Source organism: Micropterus salmoides, unplaced genomic scaffold (assembly GCF_014851395.1).
Source record: "Micropterus salmoides isolate LMB-PRFRI ecotype aquatic unplaced genomic scaffold, ASM1485139v1 Ms_hic_scaffold_1, whole genome shotgun sequence".
Taxonomy (NCBI): Eukaryota; Metazoa; Chordata; class Actinopteri; order Centrarchiformes; family Centrarchidae; genus Micropterus; species Micropterus salmoides.
In genome coordinates this window covers 46,915,438-46,933,243 of record NW_024040040.1, presented here as the reverse complement: position 1 = coordinate 46,933,243, position 17,806 = coordinate 46,915,438, and the positions used below count along the sequence as shown (strand labels likewise).

The following is a 17,806-nucleotide window of genomic DNA, read 5'->3' as shown; positions in this document are numbered from 1 at the left end:
GCTGCAACAAAATCATTTTGAATTTGAAATTGGGCATTGGCATTGGGAATTTGAAATGATTTTAACGCTCTTATAGCGCAGGGTACAGAACCTTTCCCAAGGCATACTTTTTTGTACAGTAGCTGTGGGCTAAGGGGTGAAGGGTGAAGCATGAGTTCAGAGGTTTGAGATATACATATATAGCATACAAACACACACAATATTTCAGAAAGAAATTTTTTCCTCCACTACATTTATTTGACAGATGTAGTTACTAGTTACTTAGTAGCGCCATATAAAATATGGTGCATTGTTTGAGATGAAAACAACACTTTATGAAGTATATGCTTTAGCTGCAACATTAAAATGCTGCTTTCATAATAATTATCCAATACTATAATATAACATGACAATAAAAACCTCTGAGATTGACCTTTCTGCATTTTGAGTAACTTTTATAGATTATACTTATATGTTGGTCAATGCATGACCTTAGGTGTGAGGGTGAGCGTGAGTGGTTGTTCATCCAGCTCCCCGCGACCCTGTACGCAGGATTAGCGGTTGACGATGGATGGATGGATGGACTTTTAATGGAGTTTTTTTTTATTGTACTATTGGTACTTTTAAAACACATGAGTATTTCTTCCACCCAGTTTGAAGTTTTTTGTGTGGTTCATTTAATATCAGTGTCACTGTTTTATTCCAAAATTCAGTGTATTCATTGCAGCTACTGCTGTGACATTATCATTTTTAAGAATTTGGTAGTATCTTCCCATAAGAGGAAATATTATTCAAAAAGTAGCAAATAATAAAATACATGTCTCCTGGTAAACTGTAGCAAAAAGTAGGAAAAGTTGGTGTAATCATGATGTTAAAGTGTAGGAAGTAGCCAAGTATATGCAGTATATAAGTAGGCTACTGTAGTTTTGAGATTTTGGTAGTTATTTGAGAGGAAAATATATTTGAGAGGAAAATGTGCTTCTCACTTTTCCATATAATAACATTACACTCTATAAGGGAACATTCTGCAAATGTACTTTTCTACTGTGGGACTTTTACACTTCTATCACTAATGGATCAGTATCCATGAAGTTCACAGGGACACACTTTTCACTCACAATGAGCAAGCAAAGAGCTGATAAATGCTTTCATTCCCACACCCTCTCATTAGGCCTTTCAGACCTTTAAAGTGAGCAAATTAAATCACAGGGACATCACTGTGAGGGGCGAGGAAAAGCCCTGAGGCCCACACATGTGCTGAACTCTCCAATTTCCTACCGTTCAACTAGTGAAACATATTTGCCGATCCATTATCAACTGTTACAGCAGTGTCCTTAACTTTATTACGGTGACATGTAGGGCATGGCAGCCACATGGGACTCCATAGAGCATGAAAAAAAAGGGGTTGCACCGCTGATCCGGACAAAGACAAAGGCCGATAGTGTTCTGTTTGCAGGCTACTCCAGCAGCATAATAGAAGATAGGACAATAGGACTCTTTTGACCCACACTGTGGCGAGGTTTCCCTGGTTTCAGTGTGGAGCTATTGTCTAAAGAGCTGGTGCACCCTTATCGAGACAATGGAGAACTTAGACTGGTGTAAGTGGGATAACATGAGGTTTATATTCATTTAAGTCAAATTGCTTATCATGCCACATTATTAATGCAGCATCCTATTGATTTGATACAGTGTATAAGTGTGAGTTTTTCCCAGCTAAGCAAATGCTATTTTAACATACTGTGGACTGTTGTTTTCCTACAAAAACACACTCTCACACTCTTTCTCGGTTACGTGTGTGTATTAAAATTAACAGGCAAACTGTAAAAAACGTTTTACTGGTTAATCAACTGAAGAGCCAACAGTGACTGTTTCTGTGGTACTTTCCCAAAAAAACATTTGGCCCACTCGAGTTACTACAACAGTGCACTCTCAACTGTGCAGATCACTGCTGCAGCTTAAAACACACATGCAGTGTTGTTTCATGAATGGCAAAGTGAGTGCATTGAGGGTTTCAGATCAATGAACTGTGAACAAAGCTCATTAAGGAATTGTAGTAAGTCTATAGTCTGCCTTAATGACTGAATGCGTGTCTACTGTATAGTTAAGTAGTAGTAGTGCATAGATTTATGCTGGGGTGTAACCTTGTACAAAATACACATTTACTTTCTATATGTTGCTGCTTGATGAAGCATGCTTGTAACTTAAATTCAGTGGTTTTCTATCCAGATTTTTCTAATAATTTCTGTTAAACACTAAGTTTTGTTGAAGCATTTGTTTGAACATTCACTACTAAATCCTTCCATAATACCAAATGTGCACTTGCAGAGCCAGAGTGACTCAAACATTCAGCAGAAGAGAGATTACGAGCTCTCTCGTGGCAGCAAAATGTTTGGCTGGATTAGGACATCACATGAAGCCCAAGTTCAAAGCCAGGCAGCATTAGGATTAGGACAGGTGGAAATGACTCTGCAGCACAGCACGGACATTATTTGAAGTAGACTTTCAACACTCCTTCATGCAAAACATGCACCAGGCAAGACAATGTATATTTCAATCATAAAGGTTTTTTAAGCTGTAATTTAGTTTTAAGAGGATGACGATCACTCCCCACTCCAGGTTGTGTAAGTGGATCTGGCACTCAGTTTGATGACTGGGTGAAATGCAGCAGCAGTCAATCTATCAAGCCCTCTGGCCATCCAGTCCCTAACTGGAACACAACGAACACTGGAGAGGATGTTCTTTCTATTTGTGTACCAAGATGCGTCAGTGAAGCAGTATCTTTATTAAGTTCACATTATTTGAGACTATATTCTTTTAGTGTTTGCTTGCTAAATTCTGGTCAAATAAATGGTGTAAATTAAAGCTAGTTCATTTTACAAATGCAGCAGAAGCATTTTAAAAAAAAATAATTCTTTTTTTTTTTTAAAGTATGTAGCTTTGACACAGAAGAGGTGAAAAAAGCTAAATTTGCCTTACAGCACCTCTAAAACCAAAGTTTAGGACTCCAGGAAGTCACTTAACCTACCATAAAAATAGTCTGGCACATAACCCTCTGTTAAGTAACAACTTGTAATTTCTACACTTCGGTTTTTGTGCTGATTAAACAAAAAATTTTGCATTTTGTTACCTTTGGACAGAGCCAAGCTAGCTATTTCTACATTTCCAGTCTTGTGCGAATCTAAGCTAACTGGCTGCTGGCTCCAGCTACATATTTACTAGACACACATTGTTTACAAAAATCAAAGTGTAGGACTCCAGGAAGTCATGCCGCCTGGTTAGCTGTTTTCCCAGTCTTAATGCTAAGCTAAACTACCCATAACCTCGCTGTAGCTTACATTTAACAGATCTAGGAATGGTATTAATCTTCTGATCTACTTCTTGGCAAAATACAAAAAGCTAATTTCTCAAAATGTCAAAGGCAGAACAGAAAAATAAAGTTACGGGTGTAAACATGGTTTATGTGTTGTGCTGGTGATGTGAAATTAAATCCCAATGCTTTGTCTCTAGCCACAGGCTTCATGTGTCAGATGTATGGATGTGTGGTCATTCAAATGTACAATTCCCGTTTTGTCCCTTTTGTGCTGAGCGCAGTTAACCTGCAGCCCCATCTGTGCGGTCGGCCCCATCCTGTGTTCCCCTGACGGAGCGCTACAAAGCCGCAGCATGTGAAACCTGCAAGGCTTTTTGTCCCATCTCGCTTTCACCAAACCCTGCATCAAGGTGAAGGACAATGGCCTCTGGGTTCCCAGGGCAGTGCGGGGGGCAGTACTGCTGGGATAAGTTAACCACCACAGCCAAGTGCTGATGTTTCACGATAAGGACACACAGGGTTGCAGCCAGAGGTACAATGGGGGTCTTTGTGGTTGCGGCTGCACAGATAACACCCAACAAAAAGCTGTATTATTTGTAGTTTGTTATCTCACTCCTCTGCACCTTAGGGGTCATGGACAAGTAATAAAACCTGAGTGAACTTAGGGTTCCTCTAAATGCATTAGTGAAGGTGCTGTTTACCACTATAGAGATGAAAGCATTTTGAAAGCACATCATGGATTCTGAGGTCTCCAAACCTCCCAGAACTCCCTTTTTTTTTGCAGTCACTCGTATTATCCAAATAGCAACTCATTTATCAGGTCATTTAACTTGGAGAGGCCTTGTAGCTGAAGCTGGACCATTACCTTTGGCTTAGAAACATGTCTGTAAAAAGTTAGGAAACACGGCTTGTCTAATTTGATATTTGAAAAGTTACTGGAACAACTATAAAGATGACTATATATTTTGTTTGTTTTGTTAGCCGTAACTCACTGCAGACCTTGGTGTTATGTACATCACACCAAAACGAATACTGTCACTCTAATTATTATACCATCTTTCAGTTGGGATGTTGTACCCCATCATAATGACATCTGAAATCTTTATGCTCTTATAATAAAGCCTGTGTGTGTTCATACATTCCTATTAAGACTATGTGATGTGATGGCTGTTTGGAGTTTCAGGTGATTAAGAATCAAGAGTGCGTAGCCTCATGATAACCCTCCCCGAGTGCATGCTGTGTGAAGTGAAGCGTGTTCTGGTCTGTCTGTTGACATGCACAATTGACTCTCTTAGACCCCGACAATGGCAACAGAACATACAAAATACCTCTGTGTGTGTGTGTGTGTGTGTGTGTGTTGCATGTATGTTTGCGCAGTAGTTCAGAGCAATGAGAGTGCAGGTATTTTGATGTCTAGCCTTCACAGTGAGCACAGATCAGGGCCTAAGAGTTTAATTGCAGCACTATAAACCTTGTAAAAACAGCCCCAAAACAGTTTATGTGTGTTTCAGTGGAAAGAGTTTTTGATGAAAAGACTAATGGGAATTTAATAAATTATATATTCAGAAAGTTGTTTCCTTTGGATTTTTGTGCTAGCTGGAGCAGTACCAACTTGTGGTGGGGACCAGTGTAATTCTGAACATATATAAACGTACAATTTACCCAAAGTCTAAATGTCTGTTTTAACTCTGACACTGCAGGGTTCATTTTCATGTCAGTTTTGCCAAATACTCATTTGAATTCTCATGCATTTGGATCTGATTTCCAGTAGAGTTTGATTAAAGTTGGGAACAAATAGATACAGTGGGGTGAGGAGACGCTGGTCGACCTGCCTGCTGCACCCACCGTGTGTTTTCCATGAGTCAGAGTCGGCGTCATCCGGGCGCGGGAATGCCAACGTCCATAAGCTCTCTCCATCTGTCGCCAACGTCCTCTCTTGGCAGGCAGCTATTTCTTTTATTTATCAATCCCTTTGTTCCCGTGTGCATCACAACAAAAAATAAAAAGGAGGATGAGGCAACAATTACATCACATTTTTGTTTTTTATTTATAAGACATTTTCTCATAATTTCACAAAGGTTATAACTGCCTGCTTCAAGGGGAAGAATGTTCTTTTTCCGAAACACATTTAAACAAAGACTGACTTTTGAAAACTGAAACTATTGGTGAAGAAGGTCAAGGACAAAGAGTTTTGTGCTGCCAATGTACAACTGCTCATGGCTTATGGTTTTAACTCTTCTCAAACCTTGTACTTCATCTTTCCAGTCTTGCTGATGACACAGATATGCTGAAAGACGAAGAAGTGGGAGAAGGAAAAATTAGCTTGTGTAACTTCAGCGTTAGATTGCCCCTTCGGTACGTTTCAATCTTGTCCAAAACATTGCATCTGATGATGGCAAAATATTTGTTTAAGATCACCCTAACCTTTGGAAAATTCCCACATGTTCTGAGCGCCTCAATGTGCCACGTACTGTACGAAAAGATGAAGCTTGCAATAATGTGAAGCAGGGAAGGTAATCTACAAAGATATGACACATCCATTAATCTACCTTTGGACGTCCCAGGGGTTCAACTCATATTTCTTCTGTAGGATAAGGACAGATAAGAGGGGAAACTTCAACTTTGCCTGATAATGAGATCCTAACCTCTACATTCCACAGGTCAACCTCTTTCAAACCTTTTTAATGAATACCACCCCCCAAACATGCACAAGAGACACACACAGTCATACAGTACTACAGCACACACACCCACATAAATACACACATACACACAAAGGTATGGGAGTCACCTAGGCTTAGTGTTACACATGAGTCAGAGGTAAATTTGAGCCCAGATATAAAAATGACAAGGTTCACATAAGTTTGCACTTACTAATTTCTGACTGAGAAATCTAGCTTGAAATAAGATGTCAGGAGTGGGACAAAGGAAAGAAGGATAGGCTGCACTCCTGACTCAAAGCTTGTAGTCAGAAGAAACAGCACCAAATGCAAGATTGATTTCTTTGCATGGTAGAAAAATGTAAACGTTACGGGGGGGAAAAGTGAGAGTCAGTCTATCATAGAGGTTTTCAAAGTGGGAGGCGGGCTCCATACAGTTTCAAGGGAGGCCCAGTGAAAAAATATTACATTACTTATCAAAAGGAGATCACATAAAATAGCCCAAATGTGTGTGAGATAGTTCAGAGATGCAGTAGTTTGGGGGAAGTTTACTGTCTTTCCTACTTTCCCAGAGTCAGAAACAGTGAATGCCCAGTCCCAGACTCTGAAAACCCTTGGTCTGTAGCACTAGCAGTTGTTTTACTTATATTCAGACTACATTAGATTATCACTGTGTCAGATTAGGTAATCATGATGCCTAAAATTCCTATCATGACTTGGCCAAGAGACGTGTCAGACAACTGAACCCTAACAATCATTGTTTGCAGACTTTCACAAAATAGTTGACATGCAAAAGTGATTGAGAAAAGAAGGGCCAGAGACAGACGTCTGAGAGCAGGAATATAAACAATCAACAACTAACAACCGTGGTATCGCAAGTGCTGTGGATTTTGTAGATATCGTCAAACTAGGCAGGATAAGGCAAAACAATAACTCTACAGCCACACCAGGAGCTCTTTGAGGCGGTATACAGCGGTGCTCTGAGCTAAATGCTAACATCAGCAGAGCAAAATGCTCACAGTGGTAAAATACGGATGTTTAGCAGGTCATGTTTACCATGTTCAACATCTTAGTTTAGTGTGTTAGCATGCTAACATTTAGCGCTAAACAGAAAGTATAACTGAGGCTGATGGGAATGTCTGCAGGTATTTGGATCATACCTGCAGACATAATCATAAACCAAAGTACTGGACAGACTGAGCCGATGATGGCTCTAGATGAAAAGTCACCAAAGTCATTAGGTTGTATCCACTGGAGACCATGAACGTCTACAATTTTCATGGCCATCCATCCAGTGAAACTGAAATATTTCAGTTTGGACCAAAGTGATGGCAGCCGCTAGCACGGCTACAAATCCTGATATGTTAGTCTTTTCATCAGGCCCTGGTGAAAAATCCTGGATGCAGATGTGAGATTGTCTACCATGTGGGCTGTAGGGTGGTTATTGGGGTAATATTGTGTGGTCTGAGCCCAGCATTAATGTCTCAGAAACACTAAGTACTCCTCTGAAGACACACACTACACACATTTACAGATATAATTTGCTGCTCTGCCGTGTGCTGTGTGCAGCAGTGTTGGTAAGACTTACGTTCAGGTCACGGAAGTATTCATTGTAGTCCAAGGCATAACCAACAACAAAGCGGTTGGGGATTTCAAATCCAACATCTATCAGAAAGAACACAGACATAAACGTTAAAGAGTAACATGATATTCGTACATTTTGATATTTATTTGAGGTAGCATAACATGGTAAATGGACTGTACTTATATAACACCTTTCACGTCTTACGATCACTCAAAGCGCTTCACACTACATGTCACAATCACCCACATTCATACGCTGACGGCAGAGGCTGCTCATCAGAACAGACAAGGCGTAACAGCTCAAAACATTCTTGATGATGGGAACAATAGTACTCTTAGTAGAGTCCGACCGATATGGAATTTTTAAGACCAATACTGATTTTTATACATTGAGAATTTTAAAATCTGATATTTCAATATATTGGCCGATATTCTTTTTTCTTCTTCTTCTTTTCAGAAACACAAAAACAAAGATTATTCCTATAATTGTTAGAAATAGTACTTTGAACAAAAGTACAGCTGATTATGTAAGCTGTACTTTGGTGGTGGATTTGCGGTGTTACAAACACGTCTGTTGCCAGCAGGGGAGTGGACAAACTGCAACAACAACACTCATGAAACATGATTGAAGTATTCATCTTCCATCTCTGTTTCTTTTTTTTTTTTAATAGTCATGTGTCAGCTGTATAAACACAGATAAAGATTTATCTACAAATCTTCTTTATCAAAACTTCCGAAGGGAAATTCTGTGTTACAGTTGCACACATTGCACAAGGGCAAAGGAATATAATAAGATAGTGGTATATAGAGAAGTATATAAATATCAGAGTAAAAATATCAATAAAATAATATAAGGAGTGTGGATATGTACAATATTTACATAGTTAACTACTTTAGCTTTGAGAAACACTGGAAATCCTCTCATCTGATTCACTGCATATCAGATGCAGCACAGTGAACAATATCTGAACCCATACAACTGTAATAATGTGAGAGGAAAGGATGACATTAAAAACAGAGGCACTTACAGTCTGTCAGACTTTCAGCTATGTTCGGGACCCTCTTCACCAACAGACTGAAACACATGAAATATATCGTTAATTTCCAAAATAATACAACCATGACCTAGGATTTATCGCTCGTATTTCCAAAGCATTATAAATCCAAAGTTAGAACTTACATTCATGCAACATCCTAACATACTGCACATGCAGTACAAGAGGAGATAAACATTCAACATGAACCATGTGCGAGGGAAGATGTTTATCTTGTGTATGTGATCCTGGGGCTCATAGGAACAGCACACAGACACGAGATAGTGACTGCGGACAAGTGATCTCTTCCTCTTGTGCTCGTCACATGCTTGGCATTTCCTCTGATAGGGACAGACGAGTGAAAAACTGGCTCACCCTGCAACCTTGACCATCTTGGGTTCAAAGGTCTTCACATGCTTCAGAAGGGCCCTCATGGTCTTTCCCGTGTCAACGATGGCCTTAGGGAAGGGAAGGGCAAAGGAAAGGGGAGAGATGAGCAGGGAGGGACGTTTGAGTGGAGCCAAGTATGCAGATTCAGGGATAAAAAAAAAAACTTTTACTAACTATATTAACATACTAACAAAGAACTAATGAGTACATGCAGTACATCTTTCAAATATAGATCATCTCAGTTTCGTGTCTTTTCCATGTGCAGAGGAAATTTCCAGCAACAAATGAAAGTGGAAATTTCAAGCGACATGATTTTAAGATGTCACGCACTGAAAACAGTTTCTTGGAGTAAACAGATATTGTGATATTGTGCTTATGTGCTCCTGACTTGAGTCAATTAAGTCAAAGTTAAATTTTACAACCGAAAAACGATCTTAAAGAGAGTATTTTCTTTTTGTCATTTTGTAGCCGGAGTGATGTGGCTCTTACGAGCACAATGACCTCTCAATCACCAAGACACTAAAAGTGCAAACAAAACATGTCAAAGGTATCAAACACGGCGAACATTTCAAGAACATGCTTGATAGAATTAATTTAGTTTTTGAAAAAAGGAAACCACACTGAAAGTCAGAGCAGATGGGTGGAAGATTCATTTGCACCTGAGACTCACCTCAACAATGAGCACACTCTTGGCAACATGTAAAAAAAGAAAGAAGAAAAACATGTTTGAATTTTAACACTGCTCAAGCAAAATGAAAATAAAGGCTTGATTGTTTCTGTGAAATGTACACTTCTTACAAATGGTATCTATAGCAACAGTTGGCAGTATCGCCAGCGTATTAACAAAAACACAGGCAGCTCATTCTCTTCTCTCAAGCAATGAACATCTGTGTCAGAAAGCAAAAGTCACTTCTAAGTGTCCGGGTGTTGCAGGGTTTCAAATAACTCCCTGTTCCCTTGGCCGGGTGTATGGGGCTCTTTGTGAGCCCGGTGGAGAGTATCTATGGTTTGGGGAGAGTGATCGGAGAGAATGCAGGCGCCCGGCCAATGCTCTCTCAGTCTACACCTGAACACTGTTACAAAACACCCAGAGAGAGTCGACGGGGACGTGTAAAGAACACAAAATTCAAACATAGCTAACCTGTCATGCTGCAAACTGTAAACATAATATACCGACAGTTGGCCATTGTTTGGTTCCCCTAGGATGCCTGGATCATGAGTTTTGCACGAATCCTGTAGCTCAATCAATCAATCCTGACTCTGGCTAAAACTTTGGTGATAATCAATCATTGCAAATGTTCTAAAGAGCTGAAGATGGGCAAGAGCTTTAAAAAAAATGTTGTTTATCTTTTATTTGCTTTATCGTAGGGTCAGGTAACATAGTATTTTACAGAGTATTCCTAAACAAGAGTCTGCAGCCATGCACAGCTTTATGCTAAATGCTAATTTCAGCATGCTAACATGCTGAAGTTGACAATGCTAACATTCTTAGCATGGTATAAATGACATATTTTGACTTGATGGTGGTGCTAGATGAAAAGTCAGCCAAAGTTAGTCGGATTCATCCTCTGTGAGCCATGTACACAATTTCACGGCAATGCATGTAATAGTTTTTGTAGATATTGCTGCAGATATTTCTGTCTGGAAAGCGTTGGACCGACCAACAGACAGACAGACTGACATTGCTATCTCTTGTACTACACTGCTAGCATGGCTAAAAAATAGTTAAATATATACATTTCAGGGCAGATTAGAAATTTGGCAAATGAGATGAAAAGTTCATCAACAGAAACAGGTACTACATCCAGAGATATCTTCAGAAATTCACACACTACTTCACATTTAAAGCTGTGCTAAATTTAAACTTAACTACTCAGATTACCATAATAAACATATGGGATTAAGAGTGCGATTAAGTCACAGTGAGATGGTGAATAAGAGTGCTGATGAATGCCGCTGGCTGGGATTCAACTTGTCAACATAGTGTTATTTTTTTCTATGCTGTCATTACATTTTCATTATCATTAGTTTTAAAAAGCAGCAGTGTCAGTCGAACCCCACTCATAATCCAACTGAAGCTGTGACTCAACAACGTTTCTGTGTAAGGCTTACAAAGACTGATAATATATGATACTTTGTGGGAGGCTTGCGTTTAATATTTCCAAGCAGATGAAGGATTGTACCAAGAGCACAAAGTGGAGTGATTCATGTTTTCTGTGCAAGGTGGTGGTCAGCATTTTGCTGTTTTTTTACTCCCAGTGACCTTTTCACCCACAACAAAAATGCATCTTGGCTTCAGCCCATTCTGACATCTCAGTTAAAGGAATTCAAAATCAGTTGTAAGCAAATATTTGCTCACCCATTCAACTGAGTAAGTGACGTTTCTGTTTTATGCCTATCTCAGAGAATAATTTAGAGAAGAGGGCTCATTCCTCGTGAACTATAGCTATATTAGTCCGCAGTCGTCCGGGCCAGAGCTCAACAGGGATGATTACTCTGTTTTTCCTGAAATGTCTGATTTGTGGCCAGGCTGGTGAATGATGAACCAGAAAGCAGAAAAGCTTCAAAAGTTGAAGGTACAAGGGTGGGTTCTGATCCAAGGGCAGCTTTGAGGCAATACAAAACAAATATTTTCTTATGCTAGCTAAAATTCATTATAATTAAAAAAACAAAAACCTCTGTGAATGTGTTCCAGTGTAAAGCTCTGAGGGTTTGTCTGACAGCTCCTTCTTGAAGCCAAGTTAGTTTTAGTGTTGTAGTCGAGAACCGCCCAAAGCGAGACCAAGTCAAGACCAAGACCAGAGTTTATCGAGACAAGACCAAGACTTTCAAGGGCTGAGACCAAGTCAAGACCAAGACCGAGGGAGGGCGAGACCGAGTCAAGACCAAGACCAGTTCCCCACATTAATAAAATGTGGAACAAGATCATAGGTAGTTCTCAAATTGATCTGAAACACCTATACATTAAGAGCTGAAATCAACTTAAACATCTTTATTCAACACTCCTTTTCCATGCTTACCATCAGGGGGAGGGGTGGCAGTCGTTAATGGTAACAACAAATTTTTAATAAGCGTTATTGGTTGCATTTGAAGTTTTACATCCAATCAAAGTTAAGATGTTAACAAATAAATCAGACAATGTAAAAGCAATTTATTGATATTCCCAAAGTTATGGTCTTGACTGGTCTTGAAATAAAATCCAGAGTCCTCAATGTTCGAGACCGAGACAAGACCGAGTACAAATGCGGTCGAGTCCGAGACGAGACCAAGACCATCAAAAAGTGATCTTCAGTCTCGAGTTCTACAACACCAGTTAGTTTCTCTTAAATCTTACCCCACTGACCACATCATATCCAAAACCAAGTGCGAAACCTATTCACACATACCTTTCCACGCAGGAAAGACAGATCTCGGCTTCCTATGATGTGCAGCTCCTCTGTTGATTGGTCATTCTGGGGAGAAGACGAAAATGGAAACATGATTCATATTATGTGATTACTGTTTTCTTCTATAGCATAATTGCTGACTTTTGCAATAAATGGTCTGTCAGATTGAGAAAAAGAGTTTTCTCATTCGCATTTACTGTAACTCTAGTGTTTCTCAATGATTTGGCACTATTGTACAGCTCAAAAAAGAACTATCTTCAGCATTAATGTCAGACAAATGCACAAAGGGAGATTTATTTTACAGGGACTATGAATGTCCAATATTATCCTTCACATAAACAAAGACCGGCTTTCTCTGTCCCTACAAGAAACACAGCATAAAGCTTTGAAGAATGACGGCTTTGAGGTTAGATTCGGCCGGTTACAGACTTGTCACTTGGATAAGAGGAGCAATGGCATGGACCAAATCCTGACCCTGGGGGCAGGTCACATGACTCCATCATGACCTGTGTGACTGACTAACAGTGCCACCGCTCACACACTGTCCTCCACGTAGTTTGTTGACTTCAAAATGTAATTATTATGTTTTAATGCTTTTTTCCAGCCTCATTACTTTTTTAATATCTTACCAAATATAAACCAATTATTTTTTTTGATATTCGCATGTATGTATCTCAAATTCCAAATACATTTTTTGAGCTTATAGCCTTTGATTAAAAGTTTACGTTCTACTTAAACCCCTGTGTGCACCGCAGTGCTGTAAAGGGAGAGAAGGAATGTGACTACATACAGAGAAATGTAAATCATAACACTCTGAATGTGCCAAAACACACAAAGGAATACTAATAGACTGTTGTGACAATTGCAAAGCGAAATCACTGTAAACATTACTACGTCATTCCCAAAGTTAATTCCTTGGTTTATACAATCCAGGTGTTAGACAGTGTCATAAGCTGTGTTTCTCTTGGCAGCAGCCACAGCACCAATTAGCAGCCTGGTAATTCTATGACCTGAGCTCTGCAGTCACTACACAATCAATTGTCCTTGAGGTGTCCTGTCTGAACTCACTAAACATGAGCAGCAGTGACACCTGGAGGCAAAAGTCAGGCACAATCATTAGTTAAACAAGGGAAAGAGTCTTCAGTGCATGAATGCAGGGCTGTAACCAAGGATTATTTTGATTATTAATTAACATGTCTGTCATATCACAAATACCCAAAGTGAAATATGATGTCCTAAAATTGCTTGTTTTGTCAACCTAACAGCCCCCAAAACAAAACGATGGAATAAAAAATGAGAAAAACAGGATATCTTCACACCTGAGAAGCTGGAACCAGTAAATAATTGGCATTTATACTCAATAAATTAGAATTTTCTGTCAATTGATTAATCAAATAATCAAGTAACCATCGAAAACAGCTTTTTAAACAACTTTAAAAAAATATGTATATATTGTATGTATATATAAAACATGTGGAATAACTTGGCTGGATTGAAACAGGGGATGTTGCAGACCATAAACCGGCGAACTTAACATGTGAGATATCAGGTTGCCACTAAAATAAATGTTAATCTGGTCAGTCACATTTCATTGCAGATGAATCTATATGATTTGCAATAACCTCTCAGAAAAATGAAACACTAACTCACTCACTCACTCACTCACTTTTTAGTACGTTATGCGGTTCACCTACCAGGTAGCTCTTCAGACGGATGAACTCCACCCGGGTCTCCAGGTACTTGTTGGAGTTGCGGCCGAGGACCTTGATGAACTCCATCAGGTCTGCACAGAACTTGTAGCCTCCCTTCAAGACGCACAACACCATTATGTTGTTGTCCCCAAAGTCGTCCATGATGTATCGGGCCAGACGCTCTATCCTGCAGGAGAAATCCCATCAGAACTTATACAGACGAGCAGGAAACGATTTTCTGCAGGTGTGTTTATGTGTACTTTTACCTGTTCATGATCACCCCATGTGGAATGTAAACACTTTCTATGTCTTCATGGTAGTGTTCAGGGTAAGTGAACAGGTCCAGACTGTGTCCTGGCCAGTCATCTTTTATCTAGGACAGAGAGCTTACTGTTTGGCAGGGAAGTACAGCTCTTTTTAAACTACTCACTTGTGCAATATTTGTGAATTGTGAAGTCCAACAGTTTTCCAAGGTCTAAGAAAAACTATAATCGTGACTGCTACTGGTGTTTCTTTCCATAATTTAGAAAGTTTGCTATGGGAGATCATGTAGAGGCATTTTAAGTGGTTTTACTTTTAAAAAAGTAATTAAAGAAAGCATATGATGAGAGTGTAATTCACTTTGGAAGTAGCTAATGAACTGTTTTGCCAAAAACAAACGCTAAAAATTAGGATTTGTTAATAATAAAATAATAACTTCAAAGAATTCATTCAGAGAACAACACAGAAGATGATATCTTTGTATAACAGCTCCAGTAGCCGAACAAATAGCCACAAAAAAACTCATTCTCTGTGTAAAAATCTGACCTGAATTCAGCACTAGATATTTTGATGTCGTGTTGAACATACCACAATTCCTCTTTTCATCCCGGTGTTGTCCATTTGCAGTAGGTGATTGGAGGTCACTGGAGTAAATATTCAGCAGAGGATACAGGTAGCAGCAACATCACTATAAACTATTCATTCACTATAAATACACAGAAACAGTTTACTGTACGTACACTGGACCAAATAATGAGAGGCTTTCCATCGCCCTCTGAAAAGTTACAGCACAGTAAAAAACGGACGAGAAGAGAACATACATTAGGTTTAGGTTGGATATTCATCTGGGATAAACATCTCCTGCAACACACAATCTATTCATTTAAACCTTCAAGTTACATTTTGCCTGCACATGTGAGCTAGAGCAAACAACTGAGCAACATTTCCAAAGCATTACTTACCGTTTTCTCTTTGCCCTCTTTTCAGCGATCATTCACAAAACAAAGGGTAACAAAAAAAACAGAGTGAAAAGATATCCAAAGAAGTCCTGGTAAGCCACATGGGAAGTGGGATCATGCACGAGTCATTTGCGTAAAAAGGGCAGCGTTGTGTTAGCCATGGAGAATTTACAGGGATAATCAGCTTCATGTGACGCTATGCTGGCTCACAAGCCACTGCAGCAGAATGACAAAAATTAACAAGGTTCAGTTTCTACGCAGTCAGTTTTATTAAGCCAGAGTGACACTGATTTTAAAAGATACTCTCAGTCTACTATTTGCAAAGGAGTTCTCCTAGAAGTTCCATTTTTATGGCAGGAAGCTGACGAGAAAGAAAAAATAAATGAATATTGGCTTGTTATTACCTGGAGCTCTAAAATATAGAGGCTCCACTCAGAAAAACATCATAGTATTTCAGAGAGTACATCACTTCAAAAAAAATTTTTGTCCTACTAGTGGTCACAGTAAAATATCTCAACTATCAACCAGACTGCCAATACATTTGGTATGAATTTAAAAGGTTCCCAGAAGGTCATTCAGAATGATTTTGACAACCCTGTGATCTTTATTTTTATTTATTAACAGTCGGGTCGATGATTCTAATTTGAAATGTTTTAATGTGCTAGACTTTTGTTTCATTGCTCAGATGACGGATCATGAGAATATACGAATAAAGACTTTTACAGAAGCCTGTGTGATTTGAATTGAGGGTGGGAGTCCCAAGACATACAGCACATTACATCTGATTAAGTAAGAGTCGTTTTTATGTCCTAGTTATTGGGTATGTAGACGGTCTTGAACCTCTCAAAGAGGTTGATGTCGTTCTCCAGTTGCTTCATCGCCACCTCGAGGCGCTCCTTGCGGGACTTCTTCGACATGGTGTCAGTGACGAGCGAGAGGCCCTGGTACTCATGCTGCAGCTGATCCCAATTCTTCTTCAGCCTCTGGATAGTAGGACCACACAAGGAAAAGCATCACTGGCACAATAAAGTCAGCCTGATAATGTAACTGTCAGGATTCAAGGCTTTTATATCTCAAACACCGATCAAAGAGGTATTGTCTATGTTGTAGAGATTGCACACCGTGTTCTATTAATTCTGATGGGTACTCTCCAGGCCTCTTTTTTTACAATAACCTGATTTACTTGGACTGAATAAAACTATTTTCTTATTGACTTCAAAGACATGAAATCATCACATTCATTTCCTGTACTCCTCCAGTCGTTCCAGATGTCCGTATGATCCCCCTGCTGTTTCAGTGAAAACAACTGCCATTGTGCCATGTGTTCGAGTACCTCCAGGATGTCTTGTCGCTCCTCGTCAGACAGGTGTTTCATGGCTCCCTGCTCCCTCTGTTCTTTCACAAAGTTGTCGTACTCCTCCTGAGCTCTCTGCTCTTCTTCATTGCGCTGCTGCAGGTACTCAGGTACTTCTCCGTAATGCTGAAAATAGGAACTGGAAACTTAAGACCCTTTATTCTAGGTTTTTGTACGTGCTACCATCTTTCCCTGACGTTCAAGGTGTGTGTAACAAATTTAAAATTTAAAACGTTTCTCACCTTTTTCTTGATGTACTTCGGGAGAAGTCCTGACTTCTCAAGGAGCTGCTTGTGTCCTTTGCTGGAGTCCACACAGGCGGGCTGGGGCTTCATTGGCACGGCTGTGGCTGTCTTTATAAAGTCTCTCTTGGTGCGAATGCCCATTAGGGGGTTGTCTGTCCTCGCAGGAACAGCTGGTTTCCTCACAGTGCAGGTGTTACGAGCCTCTTTCAAACACTGTGTCTCTGAAAGAACATACACACATGAAGATAAATAACACAATCACTGCTCAAAAACACTCATTTGTCAAATAGTCTGTAGGAGAACTCACTTTCGGGTAATTTGGGTTCCTTTGATTGCTTCTTGAGGTATTTGTCTGGGGAGGGCACCTCTACTTTGGCTGGTCCCATTGTTCTCATTGCATCTTTGGTTGACTTTTTCTCCAGGACAACTTGTGGCCTATACTTGGACATATACCTTCAGCACATTGGAGAAAAAGATCAGTTCATTTGAAAGTAATTCATTATGGATAAAAAACAGACTGAATGTAAAACTACAATTACTTTCCTTTATTTATTTATCTTTGTTTACAAGAGATGCCAAAATAAAATGAAATAACAGCAATTAAGAGGACGTTTTAAGCAGACTACCAAAATAAAATGCTTCTTATTTAAAAAGATCAAATGTTAGCCAGATAACAGGGGCTAACTTTACTCCCTAATTCCTAAGTGGTTTATTTGTTTCTTCAGAAATTCAAAGCTAAACGCCTTGTTCTCTAGTTAGCCTATGCTAACTTAGATAAAGCTTAAAAGGTTAATTTGACCAAAAATACGTTAACGCAAAAAAAAAAGAAAAAGCTATAACGTTATCTTACTGCACGTTAACGTTACCTTGGTGGTTTTTCAGCATGAACCTCCTCCTTTGGTAGAAGATTGTAGACGCTTTCTGGTGGACGCACAATTTCAGACATTTTGAAG

General features: G+C 39.4%; 2 protein-coding genes across 3 annotated transcripts; both read right to left on the bottom strand.

Annotated features, from left to right (window-relative positions):
• Positions 1 to 5,312: 5,312 nt before the first annotated feature.
• prtfdc1a (phosphoribosyl transferase domain containing 1a) lies at positions 5,313 to 15,445 on the bottom strand. 2 transcript variants are annotated; one of them, XM_038731610.1, is made up of 10 exons: positions 15,258 to 15,445; positions 14,884 to 14,939; positions 14,301 to 14,407; positions 14,038 to 14,221; positions 12,344 to 12,409; positions 9,628 to 9,645; positions 8,943 to 9,025; positions 8,562 to 8,608; positions 7,538 to 7,614; positions 5,313 to 5,576 (listed from the first exon to the last, which is right to left on the bottom strand). In XM_038731610.1, exons 2-10 carry the CDS (start codon positions 14,914 to 14,916, stop codon positions 5,529 to 5,531), a joined length of 663 nt encoding a protein of 220 aa, XP_038587538.1. In that variant the 5' UTR covers positions 14,917 to 14,939; positions 15,258 to 15,445; the 3' UTR covers positions 5,313 to 5,528. The 2 variants fall into 2 exon arrangements, with proteins under 2 accessions (XP_038587538.1, XP_038587547.1); XM_038731619.1 differs by lacking the exon at positions 15,258 to 15,445 and having other exon boundaries at positions 14,884 to 15,201.
• Positions 15,446 to 15,502: 57 nt separating this feature from the next.
• Positions 15,503 to 17,799, bottom strand: enkur (enkurin, TRPC channel interacting protein). Its single transcript, XM_038731596.1, has 5 exons — positions 17,720 to 17,799; positions 17,161 to 17,306; positions 16,851 to 17,074; positions 16,588 to 16,734; positions 15,503 to 16,237 (listed from the first exon to the last, which is right to left on the bottom strand). The coding sequence occupies exons 1-5, from the start codon at positions 17,797 to 17,799 to the stop codon at positions 16,064 to 16,066; spliced, it is 771 nt and encodes a 256-aa protein (XP_038587524.1). The 3' UTR covers positions 15,503 to 16,063.
• Between the last annotated feature and the right edge of the window lie 7 nt (positions 17,800 to 17,806).